The sequence below is a fragment of the Triturus cristatus genome, chromosome 3_1 (assembly GCF_964204655.1).
Source record: "Triturus cristatus chromosome 3_1, aTriCri1.1, whole genome shotgun sequence".
Taxonomy (NCBI): Eukaryota; Metazoa; Chordata; class Amphibia; order Caudata; family Salamandridae; genus Triturus; species Triturus cristatus.
The window spans coordinates 405,664,399-405,682,451 of NC_140583.1; the positions used below are offsets into that span (position 1 = coordinate 405,664,399).

Sequence of the window (18,053 nt, forward strand, 5' to 3'; positions counted from 1 at the left end):
TTTGCATGTCAATTGCCTGAAAACCCCAGTTTAAGATGTCTGGGATAACCATGCTCCTGGTCACAGATGATGGGGTGGAAGAGGAAAGTGAACTTCTCTCCGACCTCCTTACTTCCAAGGGAGCAAGATGGGTCAGAGGAGGGTGTCAGCTCTCCCCTACACTGACCCTAGACAAATAGAGAGACTGCCGCCAGTTTGACTCTTATGACAGAGCTCACTACATGGTGCCCCCAAGACACTGACAGGAGGGACAGCACACTGGTAAATAGTAACATATACTGGTTTGCTGACAAGTTGAGAGCCAGCATTAAGAAGGAGGTCTAGAAGATTCTAGAGTTAGAGGCTATTGACCCCAAAAACAGCCCTCGGTCAAGCCCAGTGGTGCTGGTCCCCAAGGCTGCCCCTCCAGGTGCCACACCAAACTTAGGTCCTGTGAGGATTACCGGGGGCTTAATGCAGTCATCAAGACTGACCTACACCCCATCCCCAGAGCTGATGAGCTCATAGATTGGATAGAAGCTGCCAAGTTCCTCAGCACGTTTGATTTGGCATCTGGAACTGGCAGATTGTCTTAACCAGGGGGCCAAAGAGACGTATGCATTCTCTACTCCAGAAGGGTACTTCCAGTTCCAGGTAATGCCCTTCGGGTTGAAGAATTCCCCTCCCAGCTTCCAGAGGTTGGTAGACCTGGTCCTAGCTGGGCTGGAGAAATTCAGTGCCGCCTATATCAACAACATTGCGGTCTTCAGTTCTAGCTGGTAGGATCACTTGTGTCACTGCAGAGTAGAGCTTCAATCTCTGCAGAGGGTAGGCCTGACTATTAAGGTCAGTAAGTGCCAGATAAGGCAGGGTTCAGTGGTCTACTGGAGTCAGCAAGTGGGCGGAGGTAAGCTGCAGCCCCTCTGGGGCAAGTTTGAAACCATTCTGGCTTGGGAGCCCTCCAAGATCCAGACAGAGATGAGAACCCTCTTAGGCTTCACCAATTACTACAGGAAATGTGTCAAGCGGTATGGCACCATTGTTGCACCCTTGACAAAGCAGACTTGCAATAAGCAGCCATGTCAGGTGATCTGGACAGAGGGCTGCCAGAATGCTTTTGACACCCTGACCGCAAGGCACCTGACTTCTCTCAAGAATTTATTGTGCACAGACGCCTCAGAGCATGGCATGGGGCCGTGCTCTCACAGCTAAATAAAGAGGGTTTGGATCAACCTGTAGCCTTAATCAGTAGGAGGTCACTTCCCCTGAAACAGAGGTGGAATCAAATAGAACGGGAAGCCTTTGCAGTGGTCTGGGCAGTAAAGAAGTTGATAAATGTTTAGGACTCACTTCCGGGTTCAGTTGGCCACCGAACCCTCAGATGGCTAATGCAAATTAGGGGTGAGAATCCTGAACTGTTGAGGTGGCCCATCTCCCTAGAGGGAATGGACTTTATGGTGACCTGGCAAAATAAACCTTTTACCAGGTCTAAATATTCCTTTTTACCACTTATAAGTCACCCCTCAGGTAGGCCCTGAAGGTTCACAGAGCAGGGAGATTGGTATTTAAAAAATAGAACTTGTGTACATAAGTTTTACACTAACCGTGACAAACTCCTAAAGTCATTTTCTACTGATAAAAGGCTTTCTCTCTCATGGACTAACACTGGGCTACCTTACTACACATAATATGTGACAACTTTCAGTTTGGGAACAGATAGAGAAATGCTACTTTCACTAAAATGAATTGTAATTTAAAATCCTCTTTAATGGTAACGTTGGATTTTAAGTTACTATCCTGAAAATGCCACTTTTGAAAAGCTGGCATTTTTCTACCTTAAACCAAATGTGCCGTTCTGCCAGTGCCTAGGGTCACATGACTGTCAATGGCTCCCCTGTAGTTTTTGTGTGTTCCTCGGTGACATGGGGACAAAAGGGCCTTGGGTGTGGGGGCAGGGTATTTCTCTCCTGAGCAGGATGTCCTGGGGGTTGTACTCATACCTTCCAGAGCTTGAAAAGGTGGCCTCAGGACTTGCACTCCCCCTTACTGCTACTGACAAATGCAGCTCATTTCTAAGCATGCATGCCCTTTGGTACCCTACACAGTTTGAAGCCAAACCCGGAAAAGGGGGACAGTTAAACAAAAGGGGTATCCCCGCACCCACAGACTAGCGCTGGGGATTAAAGTGGCACCTTAAGAGCCCCTCACCAGAACATCCCTGGACCTGTGGAAGATTCCTAAGAAGTACAACCTTACTGTCTGAAGAAGGGAAATTGGACCTGCTTGCCTTGAACGCAGGCTCCCCAGAAGTGACTCCAAGGGTCAGTGGGCTAATCTGTTTGAGCTACAGATACAAAAAGCTTTTAGAGGCCTAATTGCAACTGACCAGCACCAACTGGACCTGCCTGAGCCCTTTTGGAGTGAGTTCTGATCTGCAAGTGCTGCTCCTTGTGTCATGGACCCTTGGCTGGCATCTGAGTGTACTACTCCTGAGCACAAGGTGAAAATAAAGAAGTTTTAAGTTCCTAGCGACCACAAAGCGACCTTCATGTCGAACAATGACACTGTAGGACATCCGCCAATAAGAATCGCCAACGCCAAGCTGGAACGACAACAGACTCTTCGTGCCACACTACTTGTCACTGACTCTCACTCACTCACAAACACACACACACACACACTCATACACATGAACATCGTCTCTCTCACACAGACTCTCACCACAAAAGCATACACTCAACCTGCACAATTTGTTTTCTTTTTTTTACAATAAGAGTGCATAATTGTCGATTATTATTATTCACTATTAGTGTAATAAATATATGGGCAGAAAACGAACTCTGAGTCCAGATGACCAAAAGAGTGAGCTGCCCCTGTTCTTGGGACTGATTTTTCCACCTGCGTCAAGGGTTACAAAGGCAGCATCTGAGTCCACTCCTCAGTAGGAGGAGGCAACCTGGGTAATATGTTTTGATGTCTGATCAGATACGGCCAAAAGGCTATATAAGCAGTACTTGACATAGAGCCAGTTGGTATTGATTCGCCAGGCAGAACGTATTGGGCATGCTACTGTAAGGGAGAAGCGGTACATAAGTCAGATTTTATAATAGAGAATGTTAAAAAAAAAAATCATACCTGCACTTGTCTGAAGATTCCTGGATTGTATTCATCCAAATGTTTTACATGCCAAACAAGGAAGGTACCATCAACAGGGTGTATTGTAAAAAGCATGTCAGCATTCCTATTCCATTCCGTGAGAAGAGATTCAATTTTTTGATCTAACAAAACTGTTGGAAGCGGTTTATCAGTGTACTCAGGTAAAGACTCTTTGTCACTCCCTTCTCTTTCATCTTCTTCTTCTCCTTCTTCCTCATGTTGTGAGGATCCTAGTTCCGAATCTTTATCCAAGGGAACTTCTGAAGCAGATATGTAAAATTACTGAACATTAACACAGTCATTAACAAGCAAAATCAATATTTCTATTATTTGTGATACCGGGATAACTTTCTAAGTGTTAATTAACAGACACCGTTACCCCTATCACATATTATGTAAAGTACTATTTTAAATACAATTAACAAGAAGTGAAACTACTAAAGCAAAAAGCTAATATTTCAAAACGCTTTTCTTTTGCTGTAATAATGCAGTTTGATTAACTGTATATAGATGTTTCTAGAAGGTTGTGAAATGATTATGTTAAACACAAAGTAAGATGTGGGAATTTCAAGCGCTATCCTTTTCTCCCACTTCTTGATCTTCTCTTTCTAAGAGTTGCACTCATGTCCTTTTTGAGCTTATTTATATGAAAAGGATGGATGAAAGGAAGGCTCTGCAGAGCTCCAGAAAAACACAAGGCACAGATAGCAGTAGGATTCAGAAACAAGCAGCAGCCATTCAGACATTACCCTTGCGAATGAAGACAACCTAGAAAGTGGGCTGATTTTACAGAAAAGGCTGGAAGACAGAATGATAGAGAGAGAGGGCACCCTTGTGCCAAATGTTTTTTACTTGATTTCTCCATAGCTTCTATCATTTTGGTAGCAGTGTCTGTCTTCTAAATCTGTTTAGCTATTGATCCAATACCATTACATCAAATAAACTGAGATATGTACGGGCGGATGTCTGGACCAACTGTCTTGCTGAGGTGAAGATATAAGCACATCAAGAAAAGCTTTGGGCACATCAGAATATAGATAGCTTGCTCACATTTAGTTTGTAATGAAGATTTTCAACACACAGTAATACATATGAGAATATCCTCAATGCATGCCCAATGAACAAGTAACTTACCTTCGGTAACAATATATCCGTAAGAGATTAGTTATGGATTTCTTACCTTAGAATTACCCCAGGAGTCAGACTGGATCTGGAGAATTTTCTTCAGCAGTACCCCTGCACGTCCGTAGGTGGCGTCAGTCGACTCCACGTTCGTCGTTGGCATCGTGATCGCCAGAATGACGTTGTGGTATCTACTTAGACGCTGCGCGTTGACGTCAGTTCTTTACATGACATTCCAAGCCAGAGGCGCAGAGCCATGCAACAAACTGACCACTGGTGCACAAAACTTGGGCCCTGAAATGGAGTCCCTTACTCTAGAAATCAGTTTGCAGAAAGGGGAGGATGGGTGAGGTGGTAAGGTCTCCATAACTAAAATCTGTCTCTTACAGATATATCGTTACCGAAGGTAAGTAACTTGTTCATCTGAAAGAGACTATAAGTTATGGATTCCTTACCTTAGAATAGATACCCCAGCAATACCAACCCTGGAGGTGGGTCTGCGAACCAAGTTCACACCAGAAAGTCCTGAAGAACAGAGCAGCCAAAGAAGCCGTCTTTCCAGACTTGGCTGTCAAGGTAGTAATGTTTAGTAAATGTGTGCAACGAAGCACACGTAGCTGCTTGGCACAGGTCTTGAAGAGGGACTCGATGTTCCAAAGCAGTAGTGGTTGCCGTCGCCCTGGTGGAGTCGGCGTGCAACCCTACTGGAGGTTCCTTTTTTGCCAAGAAATAAAACCATTTTAATGCAAAGAACGACCCATCGGGAGATGGTCAGTTTTTGCAGAGCCCGACCTTTCTTGGCCCCACATAGCCAACAAAGAGCTTATCATCCACCCGAAATTGTTTCAAAGATTAACTGAAAGTGCACATTTTGGATCCAGACGGTGGAGCCTCTCCTCCTCTTCAAAAGGATGCGGGAAGAATGTGGGCAAAGTGATGGTCTGCTCTATAGGGAAAGAGGTAACCACCTTGGGAAGAAAAGAAGGTTGAATTCAAAGGACAACCTTGTCCTGATGAACAGCAAGGAAAGGAGGTTTAGAAGAAAGAGCCTGAAGCTCCCTCACTCTGCGAGCAGAGGTGATGGCCACCAGAAAGGCAGTTTTCAAAGTGAGAAGTCTCAGAGGACAGTTATGTAGCGGCTCAAAGGGTGCACACATAAGATATGTAAGGACCAAGTTCAAGTCTCACAGGGGCATTACGAAGGGAACAGGAGGAAAAAGATGAGTAATGCCTTTAAGGAATCTATTTACAACAGGGGACTTCAAAAAAGAGAAGGCTGATCAGGAAGCCTAAGGAAGGCTGAAATGGCCGAAAGGTAGCCCTTTAGAGTGGCCCAGAGCAGAGCCCTGCTGGGCCAAAGAAAGGAGGAACAAGAGGACCTCAGAAAGAAAGGAGGAAAGGAGATCCACAGCCTTTGCTGTGCACCATGCCACAAATTAGTTCCATCTGCAGGCATATATCATTTTAGTGGAGGGATGCCTGGCTGCCAAGATAACATCGCAGGATTTGGGAAGAAGGTAAAACGACGTCAACTGCCGCCGCTCAATCTCCACGCAAGCAGGTAGAGGATGAACAGGTTCATGTGGAGGACCTTCCCCTGCTGCTGCGACAAAAGATCCTCCCGAAGAGGAAGTCGGATCGGAGGATCGATGGCCATGTTGAGCAGCTCGGGATACTAGACTATTCGAGCCCAATCCGGAGCCACAAGAAGGACTTGGGCCCGGTCGACCCTGATCTTCACCACTCTGGGCAGAAGTGGTATAGGCGGAAAGATGTACAACAGACCGCAACTCCACTCGCGACAAAAAGAGTCGCCTAGCGAGTGCCACCTTGGAACTTCCAACACACAGAACTGCTGACATTGCGCATTCACTATGGTGGCGACTAGATCTACCCAAGGCTCTACCCACTGCTGAAAGAGACCTTGCACCACCTCTGAGTGATGACGCCATTCGTGATCTATCATGCACCTGCGGCTGAGTTCGTTCACCCTGGCGTTCAGGGAACCTGCCAGGTGCTGTACCACCAGTGATATGCCCTGATGTTCCAGCCATGTCCAAAGGGAGAGGGCCTCCTGACATAGGGTCCACGATCCCACCCCGCCCAGTTTGTTGCAGTACCACATGGCGGTGGTGTTGTCCATGAACGCCTGCACTTCTCTCCCCCAGACAGAGGGAAGGAATGCTTTGAGTGCAAGACAAATCACTCGAAGCTCCAGAAGGTTGACCTGGAGCCCAGACTCTGCCGAAAGACAAGAGGCCTCGGATCTCTGCCTACCCCTGGTGGCCGCCCCATCCCAGAAGTGATGCATCGGTCACCACTGTGAACTCTGGTTAAGGAAGGGAGAGGGATCTGCCGTCGACCAAATCCTGGTTCGTTAGCCACCACAGCAGTGCCCTCTGAGATCTGGACACAATCGGACCGGTTCCCAAGATGTTGAGCCCACTGGACCATCAGGTCCCACTGCAGAGTCCGCATATGCCATCTGGCATGAATTACAAGCAGGATGCAGGAGGCCATCAGACCCGGTAGTCTGATGGTTATCCTGACCGAAACCCGGGACAGAGGCTGAAAGATCGGAATCATAGCCCAAATATCCCGAACTCTATGTTCGGGCTATAGGCCAGAAACTGGGTCATGGCCAGAACCGCTCCGATGAAGAGCTTCTGAGAGGGAATCAGGTGTCACTTCGGCACGTTGATGGAAAACCCCAGCAAAGGCAGGAGGTCGGCCGTAGTCTGGAGGTGGGAGACGACAGCCTGGGGCGAGCCCGCTTTCAACAGCCAGTCGACGAGATAGGGGAAGACTGGAATCCCTGATCTGCGCAGATGAGCTGCAACCACTGCCATCACTTTCGTGAACACCCGAGGGGCGCTGGTAAGGCCAAAGGGGAGCACAATTAACTGAAAATGCTTGTGGCCTACCATGAACCATAGGTAACACCGGTAGGCAGGCAGGATGGGGATGTGAAAATAGGCGTCCTACAAGTCCACCGCTACCATCCAGTCCCCAGGGTCGAGGGCAGACAAGACCTGACCCAGTGTCAACATCTTGAACGTCTCTTTTCAGAGGAAGCGGTTGATGTCCCCGAGATCCAAGCTAGGACACATGCCTTTGTCCTTCTTGGGTACCTTTTTGGGTACCAGGAAGTAGAGTGAATAACAACCACAACCTACTTCTGGCACATGGCCTCGCTCGATGGCTCCCTTGGCCAAGAGAGCTGCAACTTCCAGACGGTGAAGGTCCAAGTGAGTCTCTGACATGTGATGGAAGGCAGGTGGCATGGAGGGAGGAGTAGTCTCGAGGGGGGAGGGGTTGAAAAGCCGCTTCAGACTGTCTGCAAAACCCACCTGTCCAAAGTGATGTTGAGCCAGTGGGGGAGTTGATGTCGAATCGTGCCGCCCACAGGAAACTAGTGGCCCTGAAAAGTCCGACTAGGAGGGTTTGGAGGCTGCTGCAGAGGGGGCGCTGGTGGACTGGGCCAAACGCTGGCCCCAGACCCACGACACTGGGTCCCACGTCCCCGGCCGCACTGGACTGCTTGTGCAGGCCTGTGGCTCTGGGCTGAACATGGCGTGGCACCCCTTCCGTAGCCAGGAAAGGGGCAAAAAGCAGACTGCATGGGGCAAGAGGTGTTAGCGAAGCCCAAGGATCTGGCCGTAGCCCAGGAATCCTTAAAGCGCCCGAACGCGTTGTCCGCTTTGTTGCCAAACAAGCGGCGGCCATCAAAAGGCATGTCCAAAAGAGGTTTGTTTCTTTAAAATATATTTTATTGGTTTTGTAACAGTCATTATTTCAAGCACATATTGTTCACATTACAGTGTCGCCTTATACACATCTATACATCAAGCGTGTTACTCTCCAACTATATGCCCCTTCCATTTTGAGAACGGTTATTCCAAACATAACAATTTCTTAACTCAATAATCCCCCCGCCCCCATCCGGCTCAGCTCTTTAGAACTCATCTACTATTATTTGTCATGTTGTGAGAATCTTCCCGTTACCTCCGGTGTGTCTACCTATTCCTGTTCTCATTTCGTGCTAATTTACCCCCACACATCTGTGCAATGCTATCATTATGGGGAGGTCTGAGTAGGTGTTACTGTCGTTGCTTGCTTACTCTTAACGTCCGCAACCATTACCATCCAAGCATTTATGTAATCTTCCAGTTTTTCATCTCGCCTTACCTTTTTCATGCGTATTCCTTCTGCTGTTGCCCATTCACTGAGGTCTCCTAGCCACATCAGTATACAGGGCGAGTTCGGGCTTTTCCAAGATATCGCGATTCGTCGTTTCGCTAGGATAAGCCCCAACATTACGAAGCTCCTACTAAACTTTTTATTTTTAGGGATCGGCAATAGTCCCAGCAATATTGTTTTAATTTCTTTAGATATAGTCCATCCTGTGACCTCTTCAAGGATATCCGTAACTTCCGTCCAGTAGGAGGTTATAGCCGGACATTGCCAGATCACAGGCAGGAAATCTGCATGTTCAAAGGAGTTGATTGGACATCACCCAAAAAGCCAGTGGACCTCAGCCAGGCGTAGCGTCTCAGGGCTACCGATGTTGAAATCGCCCTGCATAGCAAGTGGGCGGTGTACAGCCCACATTGTATGGTGAACTTTGCTTCATCTCTACCCTCCGCAACTGCATGGGAGAGTATGGCCCGGGCTTCCTCCATGCATTGTGGCAGCACCTGAGCGACTGTGTCCCACACAGAATGGGTTTAAAGATCCAAGAGACATGCAGTATTCACCGAACGCAGTCCTAAGCTGGCAGAAGAAAGCATCTTCCCAAGGTGATTCAGCTTCGTGGATTCCCTATCAGGTGGAGCAGTAGGGAATGCGCCCTTGGAGGTTGAGGCCTGGAAAACCAAGCTATCGGGGTAGGGTTTTGGGAGAGGAAAAAGGGGTCGCCCAGGGCCAGGAGGTGGCGTCGGGCAATCATCCTGTCCACAGGAGCCCCTGTGCTGGGCTTGGATCAAGTGCCCAGAAAGATATACGTGAGGGCCTCATTGAGCGGCAGCAGGGGCTCCGAACAGGCCGCTGCCGGTTGAAGCACCTCGGTCAGGAGGTTAGTCCTGACCGCCACTGTAGGAAGCTCAAGGTTCAAGATCTCAGCCGCCCTACGCAACACCACAGTGTAAGAGGCTCCCTCCTCCGTAGCCACAGTAGGGAGAGAAAGCATGACAAGGTCTGGAGAAGTGTCCAGAACACTGGCCTCATCCAACTTCTCTCTCCAGTCGGGTTCTTCAAACTGGTCTGCCAGAGGGTCCACAGACCCCTTCCAGTCCTCCTCATCCACCTCTGGTTGTCACTCAGGGCGGTAGGGAACACCAGGGAAGAACAGTGTAAGTTGGTGCTTGCACCTCTCACAACAGATATAAGTTTCCTTATATTCGAGGTCACTACACTTAAAACTTGTAAGTCACCCCTATGGCAGGCTCTTCAGTCCTGAGGGCAGGGTGCTTGGTTAGGAGTATGAGGGTGCCCCTTCATGAGCAGGACACCCCTACAAACCCCGGAGCCGATTCTTCAGACTTTGTAAGTGCAGTCAGCCATATTGATACATATAGTGGGCATTAGTCATTACGAAATGTCTAACTATATAGTGGCTGCACCGAACCTGGAATAAAAAATGTTGGAATCATACCCCAACACCAGTGTTGGAAGTATGATCCCATGTACTGCGGGGCACCCTTGGGGTACCCCACTGTGCTCCCGGTAATAGCCTTTCAGGGTCTGACAAAGCTAATGCTGCTGCCGACCACAGATACGATTCTGCCCTCCTGCTCCTGAGCCAAGCTCGAGCAGGGGAAGGTAGAACAATAGGTTTCCTGTCACAGGGAGATGTGACCACCTCCCAGACAGGTCTTAGTGTATTGGGCTGGGGAGGGGGTGCTTATAATGGCACATTTGGTGCCCTCCTTGCATACTCCAGTTTGAACCAGTTCAGGTGAGCCCTTGGCTCCTGCGCGAAACTGGACAAAGAACATGGGAGTAACCTCCCCTCTGTCCAGCCCCTCCTCTGGGAGGGATCCTTGAGTTGTTCCAACCGTTCCTTTAGGGTAATTAAGGACTTACCTGTGGGTGGGTCCTCAGATTCGTCGTGGGACAAGACTCAAGACTGAAACCACGTCACTTTGACAGTCTGGACCCTTGGACTTTGCCAGGAACCGAGACTGCATGAAGGAAGACTACTGCTGCTCCTGTTTTCGCTGTTCTGCAAGTCTTTGTCTGTAGTTGTGCTTCTTCCGGGATCTTCACCAGACCTGTGGGCATCAAGGACACCCAAAGTAATCTCCCTTGGAGTGAAGGAGTCAATCCCCTGCATCTGCAGGCACTGCAACAAAGCTGACTGGTCTGCTGCTGCAGACATCCCATGGACTTCGTAAGGCTCAGCAACACAGGCGGTAGTTCTGCAGCTCCCTTGTGGCCTGACCTGTCCTCTCTGCAATTTTGAGACCATTATCCCTCGTCAGAACAGCTTTGACTGAACCCCTGTGCACCGCGTCAACTTGCCGTTGCCAAGGCTTCTTGGCTCTGCACTCCAAAAATCTTCGGGCAGCAAGAAGCTCCAGCTACTAGCATCTCTTCCTGCCAAGAACAGCATCCTCACTGCATCCGATGCACCTTGGGCCTTCCTTCTTCAGGAGCTGCTCAAGATCCTCTTGCGACTCCTGTGCCTACGGTCTGTGGGTCCTCCTGAAGATCTTCTGTTCTACTGGGCTTCCCTGCATGCTCTGGGCCTGCTCTGCCTCTCCTGCTTGTGGGGAGTCCCTTGAACCTTGCAGGTCCCAATGTTGCTCCTTCTTCGTTCTTCAAGGCAGTTGCAACTGCCAAGGCTTGTTAGTGCTCCCACCGGACACCGACCTCCTGGTTCTCGACTTCCAAAGTGTAACAGCTTGTGCACGGATCCTGGTCTTCCTCAGCATCACCTGGTCCTCACAGTAGAAGCGATACAGTCACGTCAACACTTCAGATCTGTCTGACATCGGTGGCCAATGCTCTTCCGTGCCTCCTGGTCACCTCTGTGTGGCATATACTCTGTCCTCTATGCTTACAGGTTCTTGACTTCAAGAATCCACCATGGATTCCAATGAAGCTTTGCACAGTCTTCTCCAGCTGCATCTTTTCTGAAGTCCTCCATTGTGATCTACGGCGGTTTCCGACGTCACTTCGCACCTATGCACCCAGCTTCCCTGGTGTAGGTATCCTGGTTCCTGGGGTATCCACTGGTGGGGTGACTGACCAACCTTTTGTCTGTAACGCACAAGTTACTTACTTGTGTAGTTCAAAGTTCAAAAAGACCTTTATTCGGGTTTCATAAAATCCATAAAAGTACAACAATAAAAACAATTCATTTGCACAATAAATCAAAATACAATCCATAAAAATACTACAATAAGAGCAGTTCATTTTCACAGTAAATCAGAGTACAACTCTCGTAAGACAATTTTCAGGGATTTTCCATCATTTTACGTACACGTACTATCAATCTCAAGAAAGTGCTAGTGCGAAAAATTTATTCATCTGTATCCAGGGAAAAAAACATTGAACAGGACTCCCCCAAGGAAAGGGGTCTTTGTTTTCTAAAATAAGGAGTTAAAAACCAGTTAATATATTTTAGATATAAAATTTACAGAAGAATAGGAAGTGCAAATCATTCTGTGTACTAGTACCATCGCACGGGCATGGGTTATATTGTGTTGTATGGTGATAACCCAAAGGGAAGGCCAGCAAAAATTTTACAGACCCTGCCCTTAAACGGAAAAGCAAGGATCTTTCCCAATTGGAAATGGGGAGAGTGAGGTAGGGTGGAAGTGGTTGCCGACACAGATCATTCCCCATGTATGTGACAACGGTGGGTTTAAGTAATTCCCTGCCCATTCTTTCGGAGTTAAAAAGTGCATAAAGTGCTTGTTTGACCGCAACCTTATCTTTAGGCTCGATTCTGGTTGGTTCGGAGAAAAGATCGCCTTTATCCACGGCGCGCAATGTCTTTAAAACTTCAGCAAGCCAAGGTATTAGCAAGCCGTGGTCACAGTTTAGGCTGTCTTTTATAATGTTTTGTGTTAGAGTTGCTGAGTTATTCCTCCAGATCCTAATCCAGAATAGAGCTGGTCTAGTTCTAATAAAGTCACAAACATAGGGGAGGTTTAATTTTTATGGCAAATAAATTCAGAAGCGGAGAAAGGTGCGCCCAATATTTTCCTACAAAAACGGTTTTCTTCACGCTGAATTCCAGAATTTTTCCCCGATCCCCAGACCTCAGCCCCATATGTGGCTACAGGAATGCACTGTAATCTAAAAAAAATTAAAATAGCTCTAGTGGCGCCTATTTTCTTTGGGCGTGAAAGACTCAATATAGAATTGGTGGCTTTCGAGAACTTGCCCATGGCGTGGGCAGAATGCCCACTCCATGAGCCGTTCGCAGCGAAAAACAACCCTAGATATGGAAAAGAGGTTACAGATTCTAGTTTATCTGAACCTACGTTTATAGTATTGAGCTTCCGTTTCCCAGGCCCACATGACATGATAAAAGATTTTTTAAAATTTACACGCAGATCTAAAGCCTCCATGTGTTGAACAAAGGTTTCAACAAGCAAACGGAGGGCATTTGGGGTGCGGCCCATAAGGACCGCATCATCTGCGTATAATAAAACTGGCAATGAATGCCCCTGGATAATTGGGACGTCTCTGGTCACTTGTTTCAAAGCTTTGGCAAGGCCATTAATATAAATGATAAATAGCAGGGGTACTAAAATGCACCCCTGTCTGACCCCCCTACCTATTTTTATGGCTCCAGATACTTCACCACCTGCCCCAATCCAAACTTGTGCCTTAAGGTCAGTATGAAGGTAAGCCAGGAAATTTACAAGGGCCTCATCCAGACCATAGTTAAGAAGCATAGCCCACAGTTTAGATCTATTAACTAAGTCAAAAGCGGATGAAAGGTCCATAAATGCGAGATAAATAGGGGTCGATCGAGCAACGTTATACTTATCAATTATCAGCTTTAGGTTTAAACATTGCTCCACCGTGCCTACTCCGCTCCTGAATCCCATCTGGCACAAGTCCAATAGATCTATGTCTTCAGTCCACTCTATCCTCCTATTATAAATAACTTGCCCAAGAATTTTTAAGGTATAATCCAGGAGCGAGATCGGATGGTAGTTAACTGGGTCTGACCTTTCACCCTTTTTAAAAATTGGGACTATGATGCTGGTAGCCCAGGTTTTAGGCATGGGCACCATTGGCAAACTATTAAAAACATTAAGGAGAATTGGTGCCCATAGGTCCGGGCTATGCTTAATAACATCTATAGAGAGTCCATCCGGGCCTGGGGCCTTGTTGCCAAGGCTCTCTCTAATAGCTATGACTACCTCATAGAGGTCAATCTGTAGGCTGCACGGCTGTTCAGGGGCAGAGATAATTACTTCCTCGGAAGGGGTGGCATATATTTTGGAGAAATGGGCCTCCAAGATACTGCTGGTTATATTACAGCTAATTGGGATAGGTGTATGCCCATGTCTCGCATTTTCCTGACGGCTGACCAGAAGGGGCAGCTGCTCTTCAGATTAGCACTTTCGACCAGCGATACCCACTGTTCCGTCAGTAGTGCAGCCTTTCTTTCAGTTGTTTTTAATTTATAGTATTTCCTAGCCGCCTGTACCTCTACTATACACCTTGGCTTAGTAGATAATGCCTTACGAAGTTCCCTGTTTGCCGTTGAACAGGTGGAATCAAACCACCTTGGTTCTTTCCCTTTCTTTGACAGTGGAATTGACAGGAGATTTTTTATTACTAAACACAGTTTGCCAAAGTCTACAATTATTCTGTGACTATTTCCATCTAAGAATAAACAAGAATTAATTAATTCAGGGTGTTCATTTCTCACGCTTTCTAAAATGGCCCCACTATCAATTCCCCTCCATTTTAGTCGCAGGCCATCACCAGAGGGTGTGATGTCTCTTGCGCCATTTGATTTCGCATATGCAGGACTGGGGCCTAGATGCAAAGTAATTGTGAGGGGATTATGATCACCAAATGATGTCTCTATCACTTTGGATTCTATTACACGATCTACTAAGTAAGGGGACATAAAAATAAAGTCAATGATTGAACGACAGTCCCTCCCTCTGAACGTAGGGACACAATCCATGCTAGGTGTTGGACCTGTTTCCATAGCATTACTGAGGATATGCTCACTTAGTATATTTGCTAATTCAGAACCCCTTTTTTCAGCTTGATCTAAATGATTATTGTCCTCAGACCAGCATTTCTTTGTGAGTTTCGCGTTAAAATCCCCCCCAATTAAAATCCCTATCTCCTCCTCTGATTCTAAATTAGCTTCCAATTTTTGTAAAGTCTTAGAGAGTGCTATATAGTTCTTATTGGGTATGGAAAGAAAATCATTATAATAAAAATTAATTATATAAATCCTGGACTTTTGTTTCAACTCAAGGACCTGAATATTCGGGTTCCCTTCTGATAAGTCTTTAATAGTACCACCCACCAATGTCCTGATACCTGTAAATAATCCTCCCACTGCACGACCAAAAATAGGCTTTCGTGTAGTCACACTAAAACAATGGTAACCCTCTATATGTAAATTTCCAACAGCCCATGTCTCTTGAAACATAATGATATCTTTGCCATCCAATAGCTGGACCCATTGGGGGTCTAGCAATCTTGGTTCTAGGCCAGCAACATTACAGCTAAGGATTGACAAATTAGAGTGACTAGAAGGACCAGAGAATTTGTTGCTAACACACTGCTTAAGTTGGGTTGGTAAGGTAGTTGTGTCCTCATGTGTGACTGGGGATAAGACGATGGCGTCATGTGCTACCATTGTCTGAGTTATATTAATTTGTTTACGATGTAAATGTTCCCCAGTGACATTAAATACACCTTCACATTCTCTTTCTCTTTTCCCCAGTTAATCCTGACATTCTAAGTTGGAAAAAGCAAGTTCAAATCGATTGTACGTTGGGATATTATATATATACCTCAACTCATTCTGAGGCGTGTTACAATTTAGATTGGTCCTCCCATAAGGTCTCTCCTTTGGGATGAACTGGGGAGGAATAGGAAGAGGTAAATGTGATATTGGGTATGGTGGGGGTATGGTCCGATGGCCTAATAGGGGACCATTCCTAAGGTTAAGGTTTGAATCCCGATGAGGGAATCCGTGATTATTCCTGATGTTATAATTCGGGTCCAGTTGATATACTTGGGGGTTAGTCCCAGGGTTGAGATTAAAATCTATTAAGTGCCTATAAAAATATCCGAGGGGGAGCAAAGTAGTATTAAATTCCCAGGGTGAAGGCAATGGGGCTTTTGCAAGTGTAGATTGTGGGGACCTAAAATTTATAATTATGCAATCCCCCTCAAACTTTTTTCTCAGTGGACCCACCCACCCTACTCTTTGGGTATGAATAATCTCCCCTGCTCCTTCCATTGGGAAATTGCAATTTCCAGATAGCCAATGAAGAGTTCTATTTTTGAGAGTTGTGGGATTCTCCTCTTGGTCCTTCCTCAATTGAGGCACGTTAACTAGGACCAATACATATGCTCCACACTCTGGGGGTAAGCTAATACGAGCCGGGATCTGTGTCATATTAGTTGCTTCAGTTAGATCCGACTTAGCTGTCGGGGGATCTTGGTCATCATTATTGGCTTGTCTCGTTGTTGCCCTATTACTTCTAGCAGTGGTTTGATCCACACCTCCAGGGCTACCTGCCTTAGTTGTTTTGGGATTGAATGCCTGTTTGGGTAGAGGTTCCGCATTTGATAGATCTTTACTTGTGCTCGGTTTAGATGTTGGCAAAGAAGCATTAATATGGGCTTTACTTTTCTTACTAACATCAATGTTTTGGGGTTTATCTATATTAGTTATCCCCGAATGTGGTGTAATTATTGAATTGTGCCCTGTGCCTAGTTTTAACACATGATCATCTAATGCCCTCAACCTCTTATCTATATTAAGCACTTGTTGGTTAATTGGCCCTAAAAGGGTGGTTATCAAAGTCTCCATCCTCCCCCAGAATCCCTCATTCCCCAGCACTACGTTGGATTCTATAGTTTGTAGATCCTTCTCGCTAGGATGGGCTTCCCCATTGCCATCGTTTTGCTCTACAGGGGCGGGGATCCTCCATAATTGATAACGCCCACCCTTGTCTCTGCATTTGTTTGGCGCTAGCTCTGTGTGTTTCTGTTTTCGCTTTGCTTTTTGTCTCTTTGCTTTCAGTCCCCTAGTTTGCATTGGTATGCTGACGCTTCTATCCCTATCCGTGGTCGACACATCAATATCGGAGCATGGTCCTATTCCCTCTGAGTGTGCCTGCTCATTAACTAAGGGTAGGGAAGAATCAACGCTCCTATTCGCGCTTGACCTTAGCATAGTGGGAGTTAGCGAAAGCCTACTAGCCATAGAGCAATGTTTAGGGGATACTGTGTCCACAATTATGCAGTTCTCATTAGAGTCTGTACCCGGGAGCCCCGCGTAAGATGTTGCAAGCAAGGAGTCCAATGAGTTTTCTTGATGCATAAGTGGAGGCAAGCTCGATGGAAGCGAAAGACGCCTTTCGGTATTCTTAATTGCCGAGGCGACAACACCAATAGTCTCCTGGAGCATTTTATCTATGGCAGTCAAACTCGGTAATGGGGTGGTCGAAATTGTTGCCGGCATTTTCTGCTTACACTTTGACCTGACCGCAAGTGGTAATCTTTTCCCCATTTTAAATGTTTGGCCGGGTGTACTATACAGCAATAGATAACTTTCCTACCATAAGATGGGATGTACTCACGGAGGTGGGCCTGTCTTGCCACTGATCTTACGCCTCACACGATCCCGCGACGCGGGGGCTGGCGTCCTCTCTTATGCGCCTCCGGGCGCGGAAATAGCGTCGGCGGCTATCCTGCCGCTAGGGAGCCTGGGTATTGTAGCCCCCGCCTCCACTCCGCGGCCGCAATGAGTGAAGCTGCGGCGGCGGGAGGCGGGAACGGGCTGAGGATTCAGCGGCACGGGAGGAGGTGGGTTTGTCCTCTGCAGCGATCTCCCCCACAAAGATTTCCTGACAAAGTTTTCCTGGTCCCCGCTCTGCCGGGGCTGGCGTGCTCTCTTATGCGCCTCCGGGCACGGAAATAGCGTCGGCGGCTATCCTGCCGCTAGGGAGCCTGGGTATTGTAGTCCCCGCCTCCACTCTGCGGCCGCAATGAGTGAAGCTGCGGTGGCGGAAGGCGGGAACGGGCTGAGGATTCAGCGGCACGGGAGGAGGTGGGTTTGTCCTCTGCAGCGATCTCCCCCACAAAGTTTTCCTGACAAAGTTTTCCTGGTCCCCCAGGACTTGTGTAACCATATATCTGTAAGAGACATTAGTTAGTGATAGATTCCTAACCTTAGAATATCCCCAGGCGTCTGACTGGATCCGGAAAGTTTTCATCAGCTGTACCACTGCGCGTCAGGAGTCGTCGTACGGCTCCGCTTACACGCTAGCATCGTAGCCGCCGAGATGACGTCGTCGGAGCGAATTAGACGCACCCACAGGCGCCGACGTCAGTTCTGTACACAACTTTTCCGCACCAGAAGCGCAGAGCCATGCCAGAGACCGACTACTGCTGCAATAGAACTAGGTCCCTGAAAGGGATGACCTGAACCTTAGAGAACAGTTCGCAGAACGGGGAGGATGGGCGGGCGGTAAGGAATCTATCACTAACTAATGTCTCTTACAGATATATTGTTACACAAGTCAGTAACTTGTGCATCTGAAAGAGACCCGTTAGTGATATAT

At 47.3% G+C, this 18,053-nt stretch overlaps 1 protein-coding gene across 3 annotated transcripts in view; it reads right to left on the reverse strand.

Annotated features, from left to right (window-relative positions):
* DMXL2 (Dmx like 2) overlaps positions 1-18,053 on the reverse strand; it is a 2,034,639-nt gene that overhangs the window by 1,748,294 nt on the left and 268,292 nt on the right. For 2 of the 3 annotated variants that reach the window (XM_085644194.1, XM_085644192.1), the window contains exon 11: positions 3,115-3,395. In XM_085644194.1, the coding sequence (XP_085500320.1) occupies positions 3,115-3,395 (281 nt within the window). The remainder of the gene's footprint in view (positions 1-3,114; positions 3,396-18,053) is intronic. The other variant, XM_085644193.1, reaches the window with a different exon arrangement.